Genomic DNA, 23,566 nt, shown 5'->3' on the forward strand with positions numbered 1-23,566 from the left:
CAATGCATGCTTTTTTCCAAAAACAGAAACTGTACACTACAACATTTTCAGTTTACATGTTTATGTGGTTTACCATGTAGACAGGGTCACAATATGCCCGTTTAAACCTTGACTTTTGCCTTATACTTATTAACAATCAGCCTAGCATTGAAGAATCGGATCCAGACTTTGGCATTCAGCATAACCATTGGCAACAGCAGTTGCAGACCTAGAGTTAGAATACTTCAAGGCTCCAGACTTCTCAGATTTGCCATAGTGCGGCTCAAGGGTTTATGGGTCTCAAATTTAGCCAATGGATATAATTCCTGTGAAATACAGCCGTGCTCGGGAGCATTGGGAGAGATAAGATGGAATGTGTGAACTAGCTTATCCAGAAACCATTTCTGGGTCAACCATGAATTTTCGACATTCCCTACATTGACATTGTTATGTATATTGAAATGTCTACAGTCTACACAACAAACCACATTGACAATAGGACAATTGTCTACAAGCAATTTGTTTGCAGAACCAATTTTTTTTTAAATTGCACAAAGCGCAATGCACTGTATGGCGGAGGAGTCTTTCAAAGGCCGTTTACACTTATTATCAGCCCTGGACGTTTTGGGAACCTGATCAAACCACACTCAGAAATTTATTTTTGTGTCAGTAGAAGAAGCAGGGTTGCCTTGCCTCAGGCCTTCATAAAACACAAACTTTTGTAGCTGTAGATAGATTTGATCAAAGCTCACGAAACAAAAGGGAAAATGACCAACGTTGATGGGTGAAAAAACACACGAGTCCAATATTCCTTCATTTTTAATTAAAGCCAATTAACTTCCGCTCTCTGGGGTCCAGAGAATGATTAATTACTGTTGGTAACCGGTGTGCTAACCAAACATTATTCTTTGTTTCCCCCACTACGGCATCAAACCACCAAGTTATGTTAACTCTTCGCTGCGAGTTAGAAACGTGTTTGTTCCGTCGCCCTCAGGTGAACCCAGGGTGCACCGTGTAGTACCGCAGTCTCCCAATCCCGTCTTTCACCGTGGAAACGAGAGTACAGAGCCGACACCGAGAGCAATGCATGCAGAAACACTAGATCCTGATCCCCCCCCCCCCCCCCCCCCACCCAATACACATCAGATCTCCTGTCCCCGGACCACGGATGGAAAAAGGAACTCGACGTCGGCGCGGCTTGAGTGAAGCGCCCCGAATCTCGCTAATTGCCTGGCGAGATGCAGCCTCGCCTTGCCCACCTGAACACACAGCCCACCTGAACATCGGCGCCCCCCACCACCCCGAAGGTGTCTGTCAGATATCATCGCCCCCCCCCCCCCCCCTACCAGCCCCCTAGGATTAGTGTGTCAGATCTCTGCCGTTGCGAGGGAGAAGCGAAACAGGCATGATATACTTCAATTTGGCTGACTCATTGTCTGTCTCCCTCCATCTATCTACCCCGTCTCTCTCTCCCTCTCCCTCTCTCCCTCCCTCTCTCTTCCTCCCCCCCCCCCCCCCCCCCCTCTCTCTCTCTCTCTCTCTCCCTCCCTCCCCCCTGTGGCTGTGCCCATGTTAAGTCACAACCACGGCTATGCCCATGCGAGGCCCTCTGTAACCCGCCCTCCTCAGGGGGGACGGGGGCGGACAGCACCAGCTAGAGGGAGAGAGGAGCAGCAGAGTGCTGCGGTGGAGGATTGATCTCACTCCAACTTGTAAATCACAATCCAAGTGTTCTTTCTTGCGTCCTCGTCGCGGTTAGATCCCGGTCTAAGAATAACACTTGTGTTACCCCGCTTGTCTGGCTCTCGTCAAGACAAAGGAGAACAAGCAGGAAGAAAGAAAACGCCGGCAGGGAGTGATTAATCGACTTCTTTAGCACGGGCGTGGCCCCAGTCATTACATCACGCCCCCATCACACCGCCACCGCCGGTCAGGCATTGATTTTAATAACTGCAGGATGAAAGGTCGCATTTTCCAATCAATTAAGTCTGTCCCACAGCCTTTCCCACAGAAAACGAGGTATAAGTAGAGGGTGTTCTTCTGCCCAAAACCACCAAAGATAATTGCTAAAGCAGAGAGCATTGAGAGGAGCCATGTAGGTGGTGTTTCACGACGTCTTCTTCCTCCTACGATTCTCTAGATGGATGACGAGCATGACCAGTGGGATTTTGGTTTGAGCGAAAAGCCATTTGTGTTCATCTGTTCCTCGCCATTAGTGCTCTGCGCTCGTCGTTACACAGGTGTGCAGAATAAGGATGATTCACACTCTCGGCTCTCTCAACTTTTAGGCAATACGCCCACAACTTAATGTTGGACTATATTGAACTGAACCAGATTGAATCCCCTTCTTTGTATCCGTCTTGGGTTTGTTAAATATTTTCAATCAATCTTATCAATATTACTTAGATTGGCAAATTAGATCAGATTTGAGAGGATTTATAGCATGTTGCTCATACTACAGAAGTAACATTAACCTCATCGGAACAGAAGCCGAATCACAAAGCCATTGATTCATTAAGGTCAGGCTAGCTAAGTCTTCCTACATCTATATGTGACCAGACACAATTTAACTTAAGTGTAATTTCGTTTTCTCAAACCTTTCTTATCTCTCAATAACTTAAGTAGAGAAGGCCTCAGTTAGCGGTCGATTTTATATAAGATTAAATATATTCACTTTCCATTTTGTTAAGATTACCACAAAGAGTCTTTGTAACCAATCATTTCACAGCTACTCGCACTGAAATCCAAAAGGGTATTTGTTTAACGTAACAGCGAAGGCATACTTTAATTATGATGTTACAATCAATGGTAAGAAAAACGTTGTTTATGTTTGTGGATGACCAAAATGCATCAGCCCTAACCCCCGCCATCTCTTTTAGCATAGCCCTACACATTGATTAAAGATACACTGAAAACATAATTACCCTCATCATCCCAACATTCAATTAGGACAAATCTACGCCTATTGATCAGTGCAAACAGCAACAATAACGATACATAATAAAACGATTTCTTCTGTGAATACTTCTTTGTAATTCAACGTGCTCCAGCTTTACTTCCTATATAATATTTAATCAAAATAATAATGAGTGCTGCCTGCTACCAACCCTTTCTAAGCATGGGGTGGACTTGCTAGATGTTACAATAAGCACAGCCCTGAAGAACCGATGTTGATGGGAGGGTTTCAGAGAGCAAAGAGAATTAGTAGATCAATGGAGGGACACACTAATCATGAGTGCGTCGATTCTTTATGTAAAAGAAACCTTTTGTCTGTTTCCTGTCTGAATTCACCTCATTATTAATTAAAAGGGATTCATAAATGAAGGAACCCTTTAATCTCTATCAAGGTTTCTATTCACAATCAGCTTCTGAAAAAATAATCGGACTCAGTGTTATGTATGAACAAAGACGCGATGTCCCCCGAGCTCTAGTCGGAGCTTCCTACTCCATTTATTCAACCAACTAACTCACGCATGCGCGACTCACATCAAGAGGGCAAAACCAATTAGAATGCATCCATGTCGTAAACATACGTAACATAACATGCATTGCTGCAGCAATGTCCAACATAACACTCAGCCGTCACATTTCTTCTTAATCCTGGAGAAACGTCTAGTCTGGAACACATGAAATACACATAAGATACCGTCCCTTGGCGGAAAAAACAAAACAAGGAGCCTGACTTCATAAGGTGGAGACGCCGCTCTTTGAAGTCGAAGCATGGAGATCTGTGCTATGTCTTGCACAATAAGCATGTCAGAAAAGGGGGGGGGGGGGGGGTGGTTTATGTGGCGGTTTGAGCTCCTGAGTAATTAGAGTTATGGAGGGAACGTCTTGTGTAAGAGCAGCAGCATATGGTCTGCTCCGCCGTGAGGATTCGGTCACAGAATTATTATTTTCTGGCTTAACGCAACAGCAGTGTCGGGTGGTGGTTACATTCCCGGCTGATGGCAAACTTTGGAATCAAAAGAAAAACTAAAGAGTTATTGAATCAACAATGTATGCAGTATGGAGGCGTCGGATCAAGTGCAGAAATAAATAGAACCCCAGGGCCTTAATTTTTCTCCTCTCAGCATACACGGCACTCTCTATCCCTTCTCTTCGTTGTGAAGAATAAATCCATGAGAAGCATGTTTTCAGCCACAGTATTACTTCAGTTGATCAATATTTAAGCAAATGCCCCACATCACTTTCTCAGCTACAAGCAATGGTTTAAAGGTCATCTTAACTCACCGACATTCCTATGTGGTTAGTGAGGACTATTCAAGGAAACCATGTTTTGTTAGCCTCATAGCATATTGGCCCTATTTTAAGATTGATCTTTTATTTAGCCTCAAAAATGCCCAAGTCATCTATTTGACTAGGGCCTTTTTGCAGAAAGTGATTATGGAATGTAAAAATCACTATATATCACAATTTGGTCGAAATATGACTTTGGCAATTACGAGGCTAACAATTTGTAAAATAGTTAGGTTAACAATCGAAAACACAGGAAAGGGGAAACTCTCTGCATGCCCTTTTAGTGTAATCCTAGTTGAAAGCGTACGATGGCGTGACGTATTGAGTAAAATAAGGGATCAATGGATGACCTCCCCATTCCCTTTATCAGGTGTCTCCTGTAGAGATGGACCCCCATCAGCACCTCTTAGGGCTGGGAGGGGAAGGTGACAGAAAAGCCACTGAAGGATTGTATGCAACAGAAACTCGGATAAGGAAGGGGACGGGAGAGAGCTTTCCTATGTCCTCTCATGTTTTATGCATTTGTTTTAATTTTGTACTTCAAAGTAGCCTAAATGCGCCGCTGTTTCTACAGACAACCACCCAAAACGATCTGGTTCATCTCAAGAGGCTCGCTCTTTAAGGCACTTTTAAAAAATTACAACTGTGTGTGCCTGGTGCCAACATCAGACTTAGCAGGCATCTTCCTTTTAATGATGTGTGAAGAGCATTTCTACGTTTGTTGTCATCATATGGAGCCACTTTATCCGCATGGGAAGAGTTGGCAGGCGTGGCGGTCGACGCGAGCCGCAACGCATAACGCCCCTCGTGCATTTCCCTCATGGTTGCTTTCTTGGCCGTGGCTTTTCCTTGGTTTGAGCTGTCGGCCATGGCTGTTGCTGGCTGTCAACGCAGCAACATTATGCTCCGATTCACCGGCAAAAACAACAATGACCTCATCGTTATAAGTCTCTGTTGCGTTGTTATTTTTGAAATGCTTATTTTTTTTACGTTTCAATGCACAACTCTAGCATGTGGAGGCCACATTATTTATACTGTAGGCCTGTAATTAGTTTACAGTGCAAAATGTTTGTAGACATGATGTTCAAACAGTATTTGAACATTACATTACTCTTCATACACAATTGAAGTCTATCATGTAAGACTGTAATTTAACAGTTAATACAATTATAAAATATACAGACAAGCTCATATATTTAATTGTTATTTGGGATTCTCCCAATCAGGCATTTAAAAAAATTGCCAATGATGTAATGTGCCAAGATGAACCCAAAGCAAAAAATTCCGCACAAAACGAATTGTTGTTCAATGTTTGGAACCAGCTGTAGCTCCTGGCAGCAACTTGCCAAGGGGTCAACAACTACAGCCAATGATATGACAATGTCCCACTGGTGCATATATAAATGAATTACAAAAGCTTGGAAAACTAACAACGACGGAAATCAACAGCTTAAAAACAGACCGATAATGAAAGCCGATCTCAGAGTCCGCTGGATTTGTCATAAGATGGAATACATTTTTACACCACCATTATGAATTTAAAGTTTTTTTTAATAACATCTGTTCAATGCCATCTGTGGAATATGTGCCACCACTCTGTGAAATATTTGCTGTGTGCAGGTAATAATTCCCAATTTATTCATCCAAATGCCGCAACAGACCCAAAAGTGTAGGAATCAAAAAAGCTAATTTAGCGGCTAACACAGAATAAAGTAGGCCAAATTGAATCCTGAATATTACATTTTATATGTTAATCTGACTCTCACACGGTGCATTTCAGATGCACTTCTGAGAAAAGAACTAAATCCTAGGGCGTAAAAAGTGACTGCAAAAAGCAATGTGATGCACAAAAATGACCAAAATAGTTTAGTAGTGTTGCTTTGGGTTCTGGTTAGATTATACAGGACTTTTCTAAGAATTTGCGCTGTATTTGTCATTAAAATAATTGTCTTTGAAGCAATCATATCTGATTCAAAACCATAACGACCTCTACTTATACTCAGAACAAACCACATGACTCAGTCTTTAATTTTTTGCAAAAATGTGCACTGGATTGATTTCGTGATTAAGCATAATCGAATTGTTAAGCATAAGAACCTCATTTGCATTTCATTAGACATTAAAAACAAAGTGACTTTGTTTAGAAACCCTTAATGCAAAAGCAAGAATCTCCTCTAATCCAATAAGACCCCAGTTGAGCACAGACATCCTTTTCTGCATCCTAATGCTCGCTTCTGTGACTACGGGCACTTTTCTGACGCGATAAGATACACGCATCCAACCCAACATCGACATAAAATATTAACTTATAGTCAGAGCTCACTGCTGAAACCCCCTTTAATATACGCCCTTTCTACAGTATCTCCTGAAAAGTGTGCTTAAAATGTGGATGAGCCGCTCGTCCTCACCTTGTCCTGAAGTTGACGGGGTGCGGGTGCCCGTCGTACAAAGATAAAAAGTCATATTCCTCCTCCACCGCGAAAGATTGAAAAACTATATGGATCCTGTTCCTCTCCTCGGCCACAATCACCCAGGTACAGTTGGCTCCGTTGGGATATCCGTACGGAAAACCTGGGCTCTCTATCGTCCCGTTCCTCCCCTTTAAAGTGCCGCCACACGTATGGATGAACCCTGGGGAGAGGGGAGAGAAAACAACACAGTGAGATTTAGTCGTGAACAGCGGAGACTTGGGGATACTGGACACTTTAGCAAGATGAAGGAGTACGCATGCTTTTTCCAAAACGATTTGAACCACATTATAGCCTTGCAAACATACTACCTTTACTGCATTCATATAGCACTTTTCTAATCAGTGGCCACTCAAAGCAAACAATCACACGTTCATACACACATTCACACACAAACAGCGTTGTCAGCCATGCAAGGCAACAGCCAGCTCGCCTGCAGTTAGGGTGAGGCGTCTTGCTCAAGGACACCTCAACACTCCGGGGATCGAACTAGGAACCTTCCAGTTAACAGCCAACCCGCTCTACTTTCTGAATCACATGCCGCCCCTGTATATACTTGTAGGTTTTTTCCACTATCCACCTCATAAGATCTGGCCCTTCAGAAAGAAGGGTCACTCTTCTACGGCGTTACAGATGCTATTAAAGTAGCAGAGATAATTATGTAGCTGAATCATCTCATAAACGGTTGACCTCTGATTCCATTATATCCTATAGTGTTCAAGGTAGCAAGGTTAATGAAGACTGATATCAATCAGGCTGTGTTTACCAAAATACCTTAATAGTACAATTTTAGGGTGAAAGGGACCAGCTACAGAAAATAGCAATGCAAAGGGCTTTAGGGAAGAACTGCTTTGCTTTGAACTTGCAGACATTAATATTAGATAGAACGGTAGATAGATATGAAGATGGAGAGGTAGAGAGCCAGGAAGAGGTAGAGAGCGCGAGGTAGAGAGAGTGAGCGAGAGAGCGAGAGAGAGAGAAGTCTATGCCCACAGAACTGAACTATAAACCACAGGTGGACGAGTGGAAAAGTGTCTCATGGGGCACGAGACAAACGCCGGGCCAAATCAACAGCTGGCCACTACCTCCTTCCCCAATGTACAATAGGCCTTTAATATGGCTACTATTTTTTGTGTTTTAAATGAGCATGCCTGACACCTGCCCTTTTTAACCATCGCAAAGGCATCTAATTACTTATAACAACTATGATTGCATTTCTTTGTGATGATGTCGCACACCGCTTAATGAAGAGCAGACTTAATTAAGAATGCCGGTTTCTGTTTCCCTTTAGTGTAATTAGCTTCTGACCCCGTGGATGTTTGAGTCATCTCATCAAGACAGCAGTGAAGCGGACCTGATGCAGCACTTACACATCAAGTTGGAAAATAAAAGAATGCTTTAAAATCATTCTGACATTGTGTTTGCAAACCACAACAAGAGCTTTTACCCCCCGCACAAAGCTTTGTTGTAATAGGTTAATTATCTAAAATACACCCTCTGCCTCGCATAAGGCTACGTTTACACGATGACGGTCTGACCAGAAGACGCAAAAGTGGCGTCACGTCTTCACTTTTTATTCCGCGTTTAGACGATAGTTTTCGGGAGGACATCTGCGTGCATACGGTGACGCAAAAGTGTGTAGAATTCGATTGGGTATGCATGCCAGGCGGCTAGGTGGTGCTGTGATACACTATCACACAACACCGCGATGTCTGAGCGCATGCGTAGAAACTTCCTTCTTCTCTTATCCGTGCCGCAAAAACCAAAAAGATCCTTCTCTGTTCAGTATCACTATCTGTACATATCCTGTACATTTCGTGGAAACAGTCCTGTACGCTTGTTAGAGCTGCCAGAGCAGCTTGAAGGTCCGACGCATGGAAATAATCGGACATGTTTGTTTATTTCCTTGTACTGGCATATGTATGTGACGTAAATGCGTACGCGACGTGAGCAGATCTGAGCAGTGTTTTGCATCTTGGCAGTGTAGACGGAAACGCTACGGCGGAGCGTATTCAACTTTTCCACTCTGGAGGGTGGTTTCAGATTTATGCGTTTTCATGCCCTAAAAACGCTGTCACCGTCTTCCCTGTTTCCTTGTGTATGCTAATTGTGTGAACACACTTTTCTTGCCCTGCAAACCAAATTTACCCACGGGTATGAATAAAGCAACCTTGAACCTTGAACCTTGAACCTTGACTTCCGATAAAATATTTTGTCGTTTTCACCCGCAAGCGTCTTCGTGTAAACGGGGCCTAAGACTCAACGCTGAACATTGAGTCTTATGAGAGATCCCTGTTTCCCGAGGCCATTCCGTTTTTCCGGGGACATTCACAGTTTTCCGGGGGGACATTCCCTGTTTCTGGGGCATTCCGTCTTCCGGGGGACATTCCCTCTTTCTGGATGCCTGTTCCTGTCCTGGCTGGAGCTGTCCCCGGGAATGTCCCCATTTTATAAAAATAGGATTTTTTTCGAATGTTTTAAAATCGATTCTGGAATGGCCAAGATTCTAGCCTGCTGATGAATATTAATTCCAAGAAACTTGTTGGTAATTAGTCTCGTGTCGATCTGATTGGTCTTGACTGACCTCACTACACAGGGTGTCTATCTATCGACTTTATACCAGAGGCAGGAGTGAATAGAATCGTATAGAAAGATACCCTTATATAGTAGTGTGTTTGTGTGTGTGCGGACGATGGCTTGTTGAAGCAGCCTTACCTGGCCGAGTCTGTTTGGAGTCTGGGGCTGGGTGAGCCTGCACACCTGTTGCACGTTGAGCAATCAGTGTGCACAGGTTAAACCAGCCATCACACACATTCAACCTCCTGCATGGCAACATGGAGCACCAGGCCATTTATTTTATCTGCAAACCTTACAATAAGCCCAACAACCCCAACCCTATGTCCCATTCTGGAGGAGCCCAGTAAAATCAAAATCCTTTACTACAGTACTAAAATTTAGCATGATAACAATAGGACAAATATAAATGTCCCTTTTTTTTTGTGAAATAATTACATTTGACATTAGTTATACTTATATGGCCTGCCAAATTACAAATTTCCCCGTTTTTTATCGACAAATCTCACGATCATAACTCGGCTACAGGGGAGAAACCGCACCCCCTACCGCTGAAAAGCTCTGTACCAGAAGCGATACCTGAAATTGCATAATAGAAAGCGAGTCGTTTCTTCTGCAAGAGTTTAAATCAGGTTATATTCATTACAATCCATACAATCATGGATTTTGGATTCCATTAGGGCCATTTTGAAAGCCTGTGTTGCCAAGATGACTGTGACCCACTTCATCGAGTGAACCCTTCTAAGCACGGAGCAGGAAGCATACATAGCCTACTTAACAGCAGTCTATGAATAGTAATGCTGGCTCATATCATGGCTATTAAATCGGACTAAAAACCACCAGCTGTCAACACCTGTGCTGATGGCTGACGCAAACCCCATCCCCAATTAGGCACACATTTCTGCGGGCCTTGGAGAAAGATTGCAGAATCAAAGAATTCTGCCAGGCTTTCTTACCAATGGGGAGGAAGGACAACTTTGAAGTGTTGTGTTTTTCCCTGATATATCGTTGCGTGTCATGCACTCAATGAATAATGGGCCTTGTTCAGAGTGGGTTGTGTGAGCTACGTGATAGTGATGTTTGTGTGCGGCTGATAGTTCTGATGTCCTGGAGGTTGATGGAACACAAGCTCTTTGCTATTCTCTCTCTCTCTCTAACTCTCTGTCGCTCTCTCTCTCACAACAATCTATCATTTTGTTGCATCTCTCTTACCAAGTTTCCCTTTTTCTCTCATGTACCTTAAAGGGTGACAATGGGGTGTCTGTAAACTGCCATTAGCCGGTCTTACCCATTCAGACCAGATTCAGACCAGTTGTTTGATTCCAAGTTCCTCATTGTGCGTCCAAGAGGGGAGCTCACTGGGTTAGCATCTGCTCTCTGATAGCCACTTACATTGACTGGCAGAGTTACAGTAGCCTCTCTCCTGTTCATGTGAGGGGAACTATCTTTAAATTACTCTCCAAAGTTTTCCAGTGTGTCCAGAATAGTCGTTTTGTTTACAAAATAAGCGCTAGTACCAACGTAACAAAATTGTAGTTTGCGCCGCTGGCACAATTCTATCATTTCTGCTTTTGTCTTGGTTGTCTACATGGGGTAACCTGTCAGCAGCGCATCACAGGTACCCCAATAATCAAAGAGCTGGAAATAGTGCCTCATTATCTGTGTATTTGTAGACAAACTACAATCTTGTAAAATCAATCTTGAACACATATTCAACTGTTTTTGGAAAGTAAAAATGTATTCCCCACACATGAGGAGCTAAGCCACTACAAAGCTAACCCAGCAAACGCACCTCCTGGAAGCACAATGAGGAATTTGGAATTAAACAAGTCTGCTTTAACTGGGTAAGGCAGACACATGCCAATTTAGAGTCCCCGGCGTGTCCCTTTCATTCACTGCCCATTCAACTGCGCATTCTCAGAATCGTTCACAATCGCTTCATCGTTTCACTCTCTCGCTCGCTCTCTTGCTCACTCTCTCGCACCAACCTCCCCTGTCTTCGCTCTGTCTATCCCCAGCTTTGTATTTGGCTCTCCTCCCTGTAAGCCATCCATTCTGAACAAAAAATTGAAATCAGGAAGATCCCTTGGTCTCCGCGCAGTGCATTAAACCAGCTTGTAATATGTTAAGCACCGGCATCATCTCAAATACATTTCCATCTATAAAAAGCCCATTGTAAACATCTGCTCATGCTTCAAAGGAAGGGGAGAAAAAAAGACAACCGAAACCCATATACCTCCTTCACAGAGCAGGGGACATGCAGTAAACCCATTTACTGCCAGGGCCCTAACTATGCTGCTGATGTATTGCTCATCAGTTAGTCGCCTGACTCCGACCTAATATTACCTATAGTGTAGGCTGGGATCCAGCTTGCCTACTATGTTACAGCAGAACTCCTGTTAGAAATATTTTAATCATAAAGCGTCATGTAAAAAATATCAAGCCACCAAATGGTCATTATTACAGTGCTTCTTTTTTATATAAACAAAAAAAAGCCTTAATCCCCTTATCCACAACAACCCACCCCAGACTGCATTCAAGACTCGACCTGTCCTGCAATTTAGACACCTAAGGTTATCAAATCTTTACAAAAGTCTCAGATTGTCCTTAGTGATCCTCTCAAAGTGGATTCTGTCAATTAGTTCAGCGAGCCATAACTTCAGTGTTGCGGCTTGCTTACAGCAGAACTCCTGGGAGGAGACGGAACCCAGAGCCCGGGCCGGAACCGAGACACTGAAAAGGGGTGGAGCTACATCCTGCCTCCTGATCCGTAACGTAGATATTCTAGTACGAAACTAATTTGCTCCAGCGGATGAGGCTTGGAGAAGGGGGATTTTAATAAGTCTGTATCTACAGTGGGCTGATCCGCACGGTTTTTGATTTGAAACCTTTACCGAAAACTTTTTTCACAGTTTACTGGTGCAAGTCGAGGTTTGTGTTCGCTGTTGATAGCCAATTACACGCTCACAGCTCCCCCTCCCCCTGATCCTCCAGCGACATGATTGGTCGAAACAAAAATATGAAGCGAGAGAAAGTGAAAACGCCTTGCTCGCCCATATTTGGGCGCGTCTGCCATCGAGATTTGAGATTGTTAATCTAAAGTCTGATTTGCACGACTAGCTCGAGCACGCCAACGCCACCGCCACCGCCCCTGCCACCATCGTCCCCCCCGGGGTGAGCGTCACGGACGCGAGGCGCGGGCGCCGTGGCGTGATGTGGACCATAAATTGTGATGAAAAAAACCGTTAGCAGCCCGCTGTGATCGCACGGTAGGGGAAAATAGGGGGTTCAAAATATGAATCTGTATCATAACACATAAATCTGGCGGTGAGGGGGGGGGGGGGCCTCAGCAGGCGTGTGGGCACGCTGGCAGACAAGTGCTGTCAAGATCGGTCCCTGCTGCTGCTCAAATAGTTACATTTACCTCTGGCCTTGAGACCAACACATTATCCATCACGGCCCCAACAACAACATCAACAGCAGCAGCAGCATCAACCCACCTTCGGTCGTCACTGCCTGTCTGGTACTGTTGTGCTCTAGTGTTGTGGTTGGGAAATGAAAGCCTTGCTTTCACATTAGAGTCGAGTGTGTTAAAACCTGTGCATGTTTCCATTGCCTGTGTGTGTGTGGGGGTGCTTGTGTGTGTTTTCGTGCGTGTGTGAGTGCGTGCGTATGTTTGAGTTTGTGCGTGTGTGTGCACATTTTATGCATGTTTGCATATGCCTGTGTGTGTGTGTGTGTCTGTGTGCGTGTCTCTGCGTCTGTGCGAATGTGAGCATTTGTGTGTATGCGCATGCATTTGTGAATTCATAGGTTTCACATGTGTGGTATTTGCTAGGTATTTGCACTAGGAATAAGCTAATGAACGACTTAGCCATGCCCTCTTCCCTTGGCCATCAAGGTTACATTTGTAAAAATACATAATGCATGATACAGGGTGTTCAGGCTATGTTAATACAGCCCTTCGTCAATTGGTTGCCAACTGAATCGGTTATTAGGGACAGAGAAAGTAAACATTGCCTCGGTTCATCAAATGTGTGGTCCACACCAGCCGGTACACACGCCAATGAGACTCCCAGTATGCCCTGTCTCCAGCATGCCCTGCCTTCAGAAGGTCAACAAAGGACACCCACACCCACACCCACACATAGTATCAGTATGAGAGTCATACGTATTTTCCCTGAGAAAATGTATAATTAGAGAGTGCATTCCTTGATCAGCCTGTTTTATGTAACAACAGTTTGTATTATTGTACGACCAATGCAGGAAGCATTATTGTAGTTAGCACTATAACATAGAAAACACACGTGGTGTATGTTTGAACGATTCAACGTGGTTGAATGTAGTTGCAGTTCTATAAATATATTTCTATAAAAGGGTACACTTAAAGAGGAGTCTGGCCTGGTATGCCCAGGCCTAACGTTCTCATATTATTCCCTTCCCGTCTGGATATTTCCTCAATTTTCTCGAGATTGACCTAATAACTCACGCTTAGTCAAGGGCAGGTCCCTCGTAGGGCCTAGTATTTCATCTTGTTCAAACGACGACGATGACCAGACAGAATCTGAGAGCAGGCCTGACATTGTTTGCCTAGCAATCAAAGTACAAAAAAAACTAAAAGAAATTAAATAGGCCCATATTGATTTGTGCGTGACCTTAGCGAACAGTCAGCCAAAAAGGGAGATATCCATCAGTGACACTAGCTTCGAGAACCCACCGCTGTCTGACAGAGAGCCCTTACCCAGCGAAACAAAGGTCAGCTGACACAAGGACACACTTTATGTGCTGCTCCATCGTTGCCGCAACAACTGTGTCCTATATTTGCCTACCTACAAAACTGCAGCAGAGGGGCAATCACGGCAGTCTTCTTTTTTATATACATATACACACACACACCTATATATAGATAAAGATAGTCACAAACCCACTTGTTAAACTTATCCAAAAAAATAAGCAACTGCTTTAATATTCGTTCTCATGGGCGAGGGAAAAAAACAGCAAACCCCAAAGTGGAACTTGTGAAAGAGAAGGAACGAGAGGAAGAAGAGGGAAACAACCGTAAAAAAACGTCTCAACACCACCCATCGCATCGAGGGGGGAGCACAAGGTTGTTGAATTACTTCCACTACTTGTTTGTTGTCATCGTCTTAGGCAGGGAACCGTCCCGCTTTGTATCATGAGACAATCAGGGCTGCAACAGCAGTTAGGGGTTTATATATAGAAGCGCATGTTTTTTCGTTTTTCTTACAGAGAGAGATCCAAGCAATTTTTATCTCAGATCTATGGCAAGCTTTTCCCTGGTGCCACTGACACAAAATGTGGAAGTAATTTTACCATCATTGCGAGGGAGACAGAACAACAGAAAATGACTTGCCGGGTGCTTTTGACAGCAAACTTTAGAAAGCAGCCACCTTAAATGGATAGGGGACCGGCGAGAGGCATTTCATCCGCATGGTTGAAATGCCGACACGATTCCCCGCTGAAAGAGTCGGTCGTAATCACAGTCAGCTGGCTGGGCTGCTCTGTAGGCTAGCCTCAGAGAGAGCAACTATTGGCTCACGAGGGTGTCATTACAATTTGGAAAAGGGCAAGGAAGTATTCCGTAATGGGTGGTGTAAAATTGCCAACCGGTGAGGTAGAAAATGCAAAACAAAAATAAATGAGAGCGTTTACACACTTAAATGCAAAGGAAGGCACACAGACACACCGGCTTATCACATTTTCGGCGAACGCTCTCGCAGAACATCCCCGCAGGAGGAAAAAATAATAATATTTACGTTCCTCTGGGGAAAGTATTTGTGTGTTCCTCATTTGTCTGTATTTTATGGATGAACAACATACTCAAAGTGCTACGGGGGCTGTGTCGCTACAGGTTCCAGCCTTCCACTGTGAGGTCTCCGGTACACCAAGAATATGAAGGAGGCCAGAAATCCAATTCCAAGTTCTCGCAGATAACGAGAACAACAGAAAGTCACTCGCCCTGACAAAAGAGAAAAAGAAAGCCTTGTTTTTTATCGTCACACGTTTTCCATTCGAGCTCACATATCCCCTAATAAGCTCGGATTAATTAGCGAGTGATCACATGGAAAGTCCGTAGAAGGACAACAGGGCCATGGAATGTGCAGCCAACGAGCTAGGCTAAAAGGCTAAAGCCACCAAGCATTGGTCCCGGAGATGAGATGATCAGTCAATCAATGACCTTTCGGTTAAGTGTACACCACCCAGCCCAGTGCTTTGTCAATTCTCAATAGAGCCAGCTCTGCAGGGGCGTTGGAGTTTTCCCTTCTCTTTTATTCCCCCCCTCCCCTTAGGTGAATCTTTGGTCTGAACTGGGCTTTACCCTCGCCCAGATCAAAGTCTCCAGGGGTGCTCACAGTTGCCGGTGACACGTTATTCAATCGCAGCCGCGAGAATTATGATCAACCCTAATTTTACGAGGAGGTTAAATCGTATTTATTCCGAGGTCCATTGACTCCTTGGAATTCAATGACCATTCTGTATTGATTTGTTGCTCCTGCACCAGACCTCCGACCCAACAAGTACCAGACGGAACCAGTCATGTCAACACGGTGCTGAACCAAGCACACGCTGGGCAGCCTTCTAGGGCTGACCAACAGCTGGTCACACATCCAATATTAAACAAGACAAGGCAAGGATACTATAGTACTTCAACATCCCACTATTGTGGCCTCAACCACTTTCATTTGAACATAGTGTATACATCACAAGATAGATTTAGCAGTCTATCGATCGAGAGAGATATATTTGATATTCATGTCAAATAAAGTCAAAAACGATTGTGCCTATCTTAGATAATAATGAATACAGATTTCGGATATTCATACTATCGATTAAAAGCTTGGACAGAAAACTATCTTGAGACAGACGTGGCTCACACCGTGAACCCATTAAAACAACATCCACCTACAAGCGCACTCGGATGAGCTGCATCACATAAACAGCATGTGTTTTCTTTTCTACTTCTTTGGTCTGTTTCCCCTCGCCATGTATAAACCGCCCGTTTGATCATCACCACGTCTCACACAAACACTGCTGATCTGAAACGGCGACCGCGATGGAAGACGTCTGTTTTCCAAGGCGGCGGCACCAAAAACCTTTTGAATCATCTCCTTTTCCTTTTGATCCCATTACCTTTTTTCCGTGGAGCTTCCAAAGCATAAAGCATGCTTGATACTCTTTGAAAGCCATTAACTCCAGCCACAGGGGCGGCCACTGAAGCCAGGGATCCCAGGCAAAGATGATATCAGTGAATATGCCTTCACACAACAGACAGGGCTTAATCTTCTTTGAAAACGACACCTAGGGTGCACCGACAGTCATCATCAGCCTCTCCCCTTCCCCTTCCCCTTCCCCTTCCCCTTCCCCACCCTGAATCCCAAGCTTCTCTCCAGACAAGACAGCCCTCACCCCCCCGTCTGTTCCGACTTTATCTCCACGAAACGGTGGGTTAAGATGTTTTTGAGCCCGAGGACAAGATATAGCCAATCCTCCTCCTCCTCCCATTTCCCGGGAGGACTGCTTACATTAAAACAGATACCTAAGGAACGACAAAAAAAATAGAATCAGGGAGACTTAATCAGATTCAGCAAACTATAGCTGTACCATCTGAGGGGAGCTGACAGAAACATTTAAGAGCCGTGGTCTGGGTCCAAAACCCACCAGCCACAGGCCAGGGGAGGGAAGCACTTTGCTCCTCGCTGAAAGGACAACCCAATTAGTGGAGTTTACTAAAACCCCCCCTGCGTGTCAGGGGAGCCGCCATGTGCCATTCCTGGTTCCCGGGACCTGCTTGACCACCGGAAAAACCCACACGCGGCCTGCTCCACTTACGGACGCAAAGCGCACGCATCTGGAGGATAGCCCAGCCGCCATGTCTGGCTCCTCAGATTTCCCTCCAGGGCTGCCATCACCACCGCCGCCGCCGCTGTCATCCACGGCAACGTGTCAGAGATGGAAAACTCCAGCAGCGGGTTCTCGGAGGGGAGCACTGCCCCACATTCACGGCAGGAAAAGGGTATAATTATAACACGGACCAATCGCGTTTCCTGACGAGCCCCGACAGCAGTTGATCCAGTCTTGTTACATAATCAATCCGGAGGGGTTGGAATACGATATGGGGGGGGGGGGGCTTCTGAAGGGGATTCATGCGACCAGGTGACAGCATGTACAGCACAACCAGGCCGGTAATTAACGATTCCCGGGTTGCCGGCGATCCCCCCCAAAAGAAAAAAGTCTTGCGTTTTCCGTCTTTATGCGCGAACGACAGCGCGGAGACAGAGTGGTGCTAAGACGCTAGGGACCAAACTTTGGGTGCAACAGACGGACGGAAGATAATTATCAACAATCTGTTCATTTCCTTCAGGAGAAGTGCTCCGTGGCCCATCATTCTGCTGAAACCATGTCTACTGCCTTGTCTCTCCTGCCCGTGTGTTTTTCCACAGTGAGGCATCATCTGGAAGGTTTGTTGACTGCAGAGACGTGCCAATGCATCCCCGTTTAGTCCGCTTGCCAAAGAGAGATGTGGAAGGGATTCCATTAGAAGATGTAAAATATCTGTATTACGGACACCTATATTGTGTGTGTGTGTGTGTGTGTGTGGTGTGTGTGTGTGTGTGTGTGTGTGTGTGTGTGTGTGTGTGTGTGTGTGTGTGTGTGTGTGTGTGTGTGTGCGTGCGTGCGTGCGTGCGTGCGTGTGTGTGTTATATGAGGGGCAATACATCTTGTCTGAAGGGCTGTGCAGGCAATTGGAGCCGATTCTTGGACAGGACTCAAACCCTGCAGGTAGAATCATCAGTACAAACAACTTTTGGTTCATTGAAAGGGAGTCAAGGGTACAAGACAAATGATGGGCCGAAATCCCACAGATCACTGTGTAAACAAAGCATCATCCAATCACCAAGCTCAAAATTGTTCCCTGGGTAAGAAATTCAGATATTGAGCCCAGGAAAACTCTGGATAAACAAACCAATGCACAACAAACACGTAATAATCTCACTTGAATCTTATCGGGTATCCTGCTTGTTGCTTTGTGCGGCGATGAATTAATTAGGTTATCACGTTGCCAAATATCAGCAAACATTGTTGTCTCAGTCTGATATATTAGTGTTATAATTGATATCATACATATGTAATTCGGGATAGAACACAAGACTGGAGGCAGAACACGACTTCCAACTAACTGCTGAGGATCTAATACACCAATATCGTTTTTAATGTTTAAACACTTTCCTGACCTTTTTCTTTCAAATACAGCTCTGCATGCCGTGATTTTATAAGAGTGGCTATTTATAATGCCACCTAAAGGTGTTCGTTCCTTAAAACCCAAGTTCAGGTGGTGTCATACCCTACCATACTTCCATTCAATGCCAAAACACTGTCAAATCACCTCCATTTCTCAATAACATTGACAACCAACCGTTCCAACAGAAGCAGGAACAGGAAATTGATTTATTTTTTACAATGTCTTCTCATTTCCTCTGAAACCGAGAAAGGTTTTTATGATCGAGTCCGCCTAGTCTAGCCAGTCCAGCGGAGGAGGCCGGCTTCATTTCATCCACAAAACACCATTGATAACACATAATCCCCAATCAAATCCTTATCGACCAATACACGGCCCTCCTCCTTCATCACTCGCACACTCATTAGTGGTGTCCTCATTTCCTACTTTACGTGAAACTGCTTCCTAACACAGGAAGTGAGGGTGCCTTTGATATGGGGAACCCTCGCCTCGCTGAGTGCTAAACGATCTTGCCTTTCCCTCTCATCTCCCGAGTCCCCTTCAAACAATCATATGTCACAGGATTAAGACTAATTGGAGATGGATTATGACTCACTCTTTGTTGAGCTACTAACAATTGACCCGAATTGAGGGCTCAATCAAACAGGGAAATTGTACAGAACCCATGTCCAAGAACTTTTGCAGACTGTTTTACGACATACTTAATACATTTATAAAACCACAATGACCCCTCTACATACAGTAGAGGGTGGCTGGCAGTATAGCCCTTAATAGCTTTCGGTGTGCGCTCCAGTGGACAACAGCAAGAGGAGGGTCCACCACATTACCTCGCTATAATAGCTCGCTGGCTAATCAGGCCCTCTCTGGTTCCTGCTTAACGACGGGACTTAAAGTACAAGCCGTTGTTGTGTTTAATGGATGCATACCGCCGGCACATTTTGTCCTGCCTACCAATGAGATTATGACGTGACGCAGGTGAATTGTGAAACAACACTTTACTTTCCTAAGTCGCTGAGTGTTTTGAGCTCAGCAAACGGTTTCTGCTGTGTCCCCAGGGGAGTCAATGACACAGTTGTACTTCCTATCATGAAAAAAGCCATGATTCACGTCTCCCTCTTGCTCCCATTTTCTCCATCACCCCCCCCTCCCTTCTTTCCCATCTCCCTCCCATCTTTCTCTCTCAAAGCCTTATGTATCTCTCTCTCTCTCTCCCTTCTCTCTCTTGAACCCTTATGAATCTAATTCTCTCCCCCATCTCTCTCTCAAACCTTTATATCTCTCTCCATCTCATTCAAACCCTTATATCTCTTTCCCATCTCTCTCTCACAACCTTTATCACTCTCCCATCTCTCTCAAACCCATTTGTATCTCTCTCTCGTCTATCTCTCTCTCAAACCTTTGTATCTCTCTCTCTACCATCTCTCTCTCAAACCCTTATGTCTCTCCCTCCCTTTCTCCCCCCCTCCCCCTTCTCCCTCTCCCACCCTCCCTCCCACCATCTCACCCACCTACAACAAGCTTAAGAACCCCCCCCGGGTTTTAGAACGTGTGAGGGACCTTTGTTGCTCTGCTCTTACATCGTCACCAACAGAGGCAGCATGTAAATGTGTGTGGATAACCGGGGATCACAACCCTCCCCCTGACAACACCAAGGGTCGGAGTCTCTGTGTCGTCTCTGGGCGAGCCTCTGGCCACGTCTTCAAAGAGCGAGACGGCGACGCGCAACAGAGGAACGATAATTCCACATCAAACCAGGTGCATTGCCCACGGTGATGTGGCTGAGAACAAAGTGTAGGAAGTGAAGACGGCACGATGTTACACCAGCGTCTCCGTGAGTCACCGGCCCCGACTACGGCGATGCGCGCTTTCATATTTCTCTTGTCTTTTCTTTTTCACTTCTGCGCACAGTGTGTCAACTATCACGAGCATAGCTGGAGAATAACTGCACTCCAATCATCCCCACCCACCCACTCATCTGCCTCCACCTCCTCCTCCCTCCTCAAACAACGACACCACCACCACCCCCAACAACTCTTCCCCCGACTCCTTCCCAGACAAGGACACCATCACCATTAACGCCACCACCACCACACACTTCTCCTTCTCCTCCTCCTCCTCCTCCTCCTTCCTCTCCTTCCCAAACAAGGACACCACCCACTAACACCACTACCATCACCATCCATTCACCTACCTCCTCCCTGTACACCGCCGGTTAGCTGGCTCCCGCTAATAAGAGACAGGGCTGGGTGGGTGGGTGATGGACCCCAGGTCCCACATCGCCACGATGTGGGTGGAGATGAAACATGCAGCATGCTGCGATGGACTCGCCTCATCCCCCCCCTCCCATGAGGCAGACATGAGGTTCACACACGAGGGAGAACAATCAGCATGTCAATTCAAAGGCTACCTGCAGGCCTGCCCTACATGTGGTGGTTCACATACGTGGCTTGTGTCAGATTAATGAATCACGGGATTTCTGTGTTGCCGATACTCTGAGAGAAACTCAAAGAGAGAGCTGTATTGTTGAAAGATCCTTAATCGATGGTAATATACCGTAACCTAGCCCTGATGGAAACATTGGTTTGCCAAAGTATCGCATGGGAAACGCGGTGGCACTGTTCAAACAACACAGTCTCCCCGTAATGAGAAATCATTTCATGATTGATTACTTAAACATGATTGAAATCCGTGACCATTAACAAAATCACTGATATTCCAATGCTCCTATGCCTACGATATGGAGGATGTCATTGTGTAGGGATGGTGCCATGTTTGAGCCCGTAAGCAGGCCAAAAGCTGCTGTACATACTAATGGGGGAGATACCGGAGCATGGGTTCACCCCCATGTGTGCATGCAAACACACACACACATGCGATGTGCTTGGAGCCCGCAGAAATAATAACCCTGAAAAGCAGCTTGACATTTTGAATGGATTACTCTGAAATACATTCACAATGGAAAAACAGTAATGAGGCCCCGAAACAGAAATCACAAAGTCCCAGACTCTCTCTCTCTCTCTCTCTCTCTCTCTCTCTCTCTCTCTCTCTCTCTCTCTCTCTCTCTCTCTCTCCATCTCTCTCTCTCCCTCTCCCCCTCTCTGGCTCCCGCACACATACACACAAACACCTGCGCACACACAAAGACACATGCATCCCCCCCCCCCCCCACCCACCCACCCACCACAGACACACACACGCACACAATTACACAACAGGTATCGAATCAAGTAATATATGGACTGGAGCAGGGACTGCAGGGAATCAGCTGACAGCATCCATGACTTACAAAGGCCTACATTTGGAAATTCTCTCTCTCTCTCTCTCTCTCTCTCTCTCTCTCTCTCTCTCTCTCTCTCTCTCTCTCTCTCTCTCTCTCTCTCTCTAAAACACACCACTCTTGGTTATTTGTTTCTCCCTTTCTCACATAGAAGCACATTCACAAACACGCACAGTGGAGCGCGCACACACGCACAGGAAAATCAACGCTATATCTGATTTACTGCTCGTCTGTCGTGGCGTATGAGCAACAGTTTGGTTCATTTATTACAAGCCAAGTTAAAGCCAAGTGAGGATTTGAGAGTATTCCTGTGCGTGTGTGCGCGCGTGCGTGCGTGTGCGTGTTCGTGTTTGTTAGATAAGAATTCCGATAGTTCCTGGCAAGAAAATTTTGCTCAATGTCATGTAAACGCTAAACATCCATACTTAGTTTTAACTGCATGATACAAAAATTGAATCGCATCGTCAAAGAATATGAAATAATGCAAAGTGCAGCGTATCGCCGTTTAAAATAATGCAGAAAAACGTAAGAGGAGGTTACCTAACAGACAACACCGGCTATTGAAATCGGCCAACCCGGAGAAACAGCCACTAGAATACTAACAAGCCCACCTTACACCTGCATGGTTGCTGCTGGCCACTCAGTTATACACCAGCACACGATTGCTGCCTCCTAGTAATTGATTTGGACCCATTTACACAGTTTAACATCAGTCCTTTTTTAAGTGGCCTGGCACGATTCCTGCAGAAATACTTGAAACTCGACCCAGAAATCGGGGGGAGGGGGGGGGGGGGGGGGGGAGGAGGACTAAATGCATTAGAAACTCGACGCATCGCAGGGTACGAAATATGCAGTGCGTGTCCATGCAATTCCACAATCCCCACGTTGGCCCACTGAGGGAACCAGCTCACGTAGGATGTCTGAAGAAGAGTGGGCTACCGCAGGAATATCTATGGAGTGATCCACTCAAAGCCTGCATTGAGCGCTAAACCTTGGGAAACGCGTCCCAAAAACTCCCTCCCGATGACGCGCACATTTTACGCACGTACGCCTTGGACGGTAAATGCCAGAAAAATAACATCGGGTTCAAACCCAACGAAACAGAACCAAGTCCAACAAAACCATAAACATCAGACCCATTGCTGCAGTGACGTACCTTTGACACAAGTGAACATCAGCGAAAAGACGAGATTCCAAAATAGGATCCCCGTCCTAATCCTCATCCTTTTAGCTCGAACCAAGTCCCCTCGGCCACATCTGATGCATCTTCTGTTGAACAAGTCAGAGAGCTCGATAGATCCGTCGTAATATCCGTCTCTGTGGATCCCCTTCATCATCAAAATCAAAAAACTATACCATGTACTCTCCCCTAGTAAGGCTGTTGACTGGGCACTGGGTCTAGGGCTGGTTCCGCTGCCTCCTCTCCTCTCTCAGACCAGAGACAGGCGATCCTGCCTGCCCGGCTATGTCAGCTGATGGCTGGAACCGAGTGAGCAGCGCTGGGGTTTAGGAGGGTACCAAAGCAGCCTGGATGAGGAGGGCTCAACCATCTCCGCACGGAGGGGCATCAAGTCCAAAGAAAACCTGCTTGGGTGCTCCGCTCCGACGCTACATTCTCCTCCATCCGAAATTATTTTTCCCTGAAATCACGACGACATAAGGCAGGTAGGGGTGTCGGAGGGGGAAGTGGGCATGTGGTGGAGAGAAACCGAGAGTGGGAGAGCGAGGGAGCGAGAGTGAAAAGAGAGAGAGGGAGAGAGGGCAAGAGAG

The 23,566-nt window shown here is 45.5% G+C and overlaps 1 protein-coding gene across 1 annotated transcript in view; it reads right to left on the minus strand.

Moving 5' to 3' along the window:
• Positions 1-23,494, minus strand: part of LOC115553642 (CUB and sushi domain-containing protein 3-like) — a 251,189-nt gene extending 227,695 nt beyond the window's left edge. The window contains 2 exon segments of the mRNA XM_030370072.1: positions 6,627-6,849; positions 22,953-23,494. Of these exon segments, the coding sequence (XP_030225932.1) occupies positions 6,627-6,849; positions 22,953-23,133 (404 nt within the window). The 5' untranslated portion in view covers positions 23,134-23,494.
• Between the last annotated feature and the right edge of the window lie 72 nt (positions 23,495-23,566).

This window comes from Gadus morhua, chromosome 11, assembly GCF_902167405.1.
Source record: "Gadus morhua chromosome 11, gadMor3.0, whole genome shotgun sequence".
Taxonomy (NCBI): Eukaryota; Metazoa; Chordata; class Actinopteri; order Gadiformes; family Gadidae; genus Gadus; species Gadus morhua.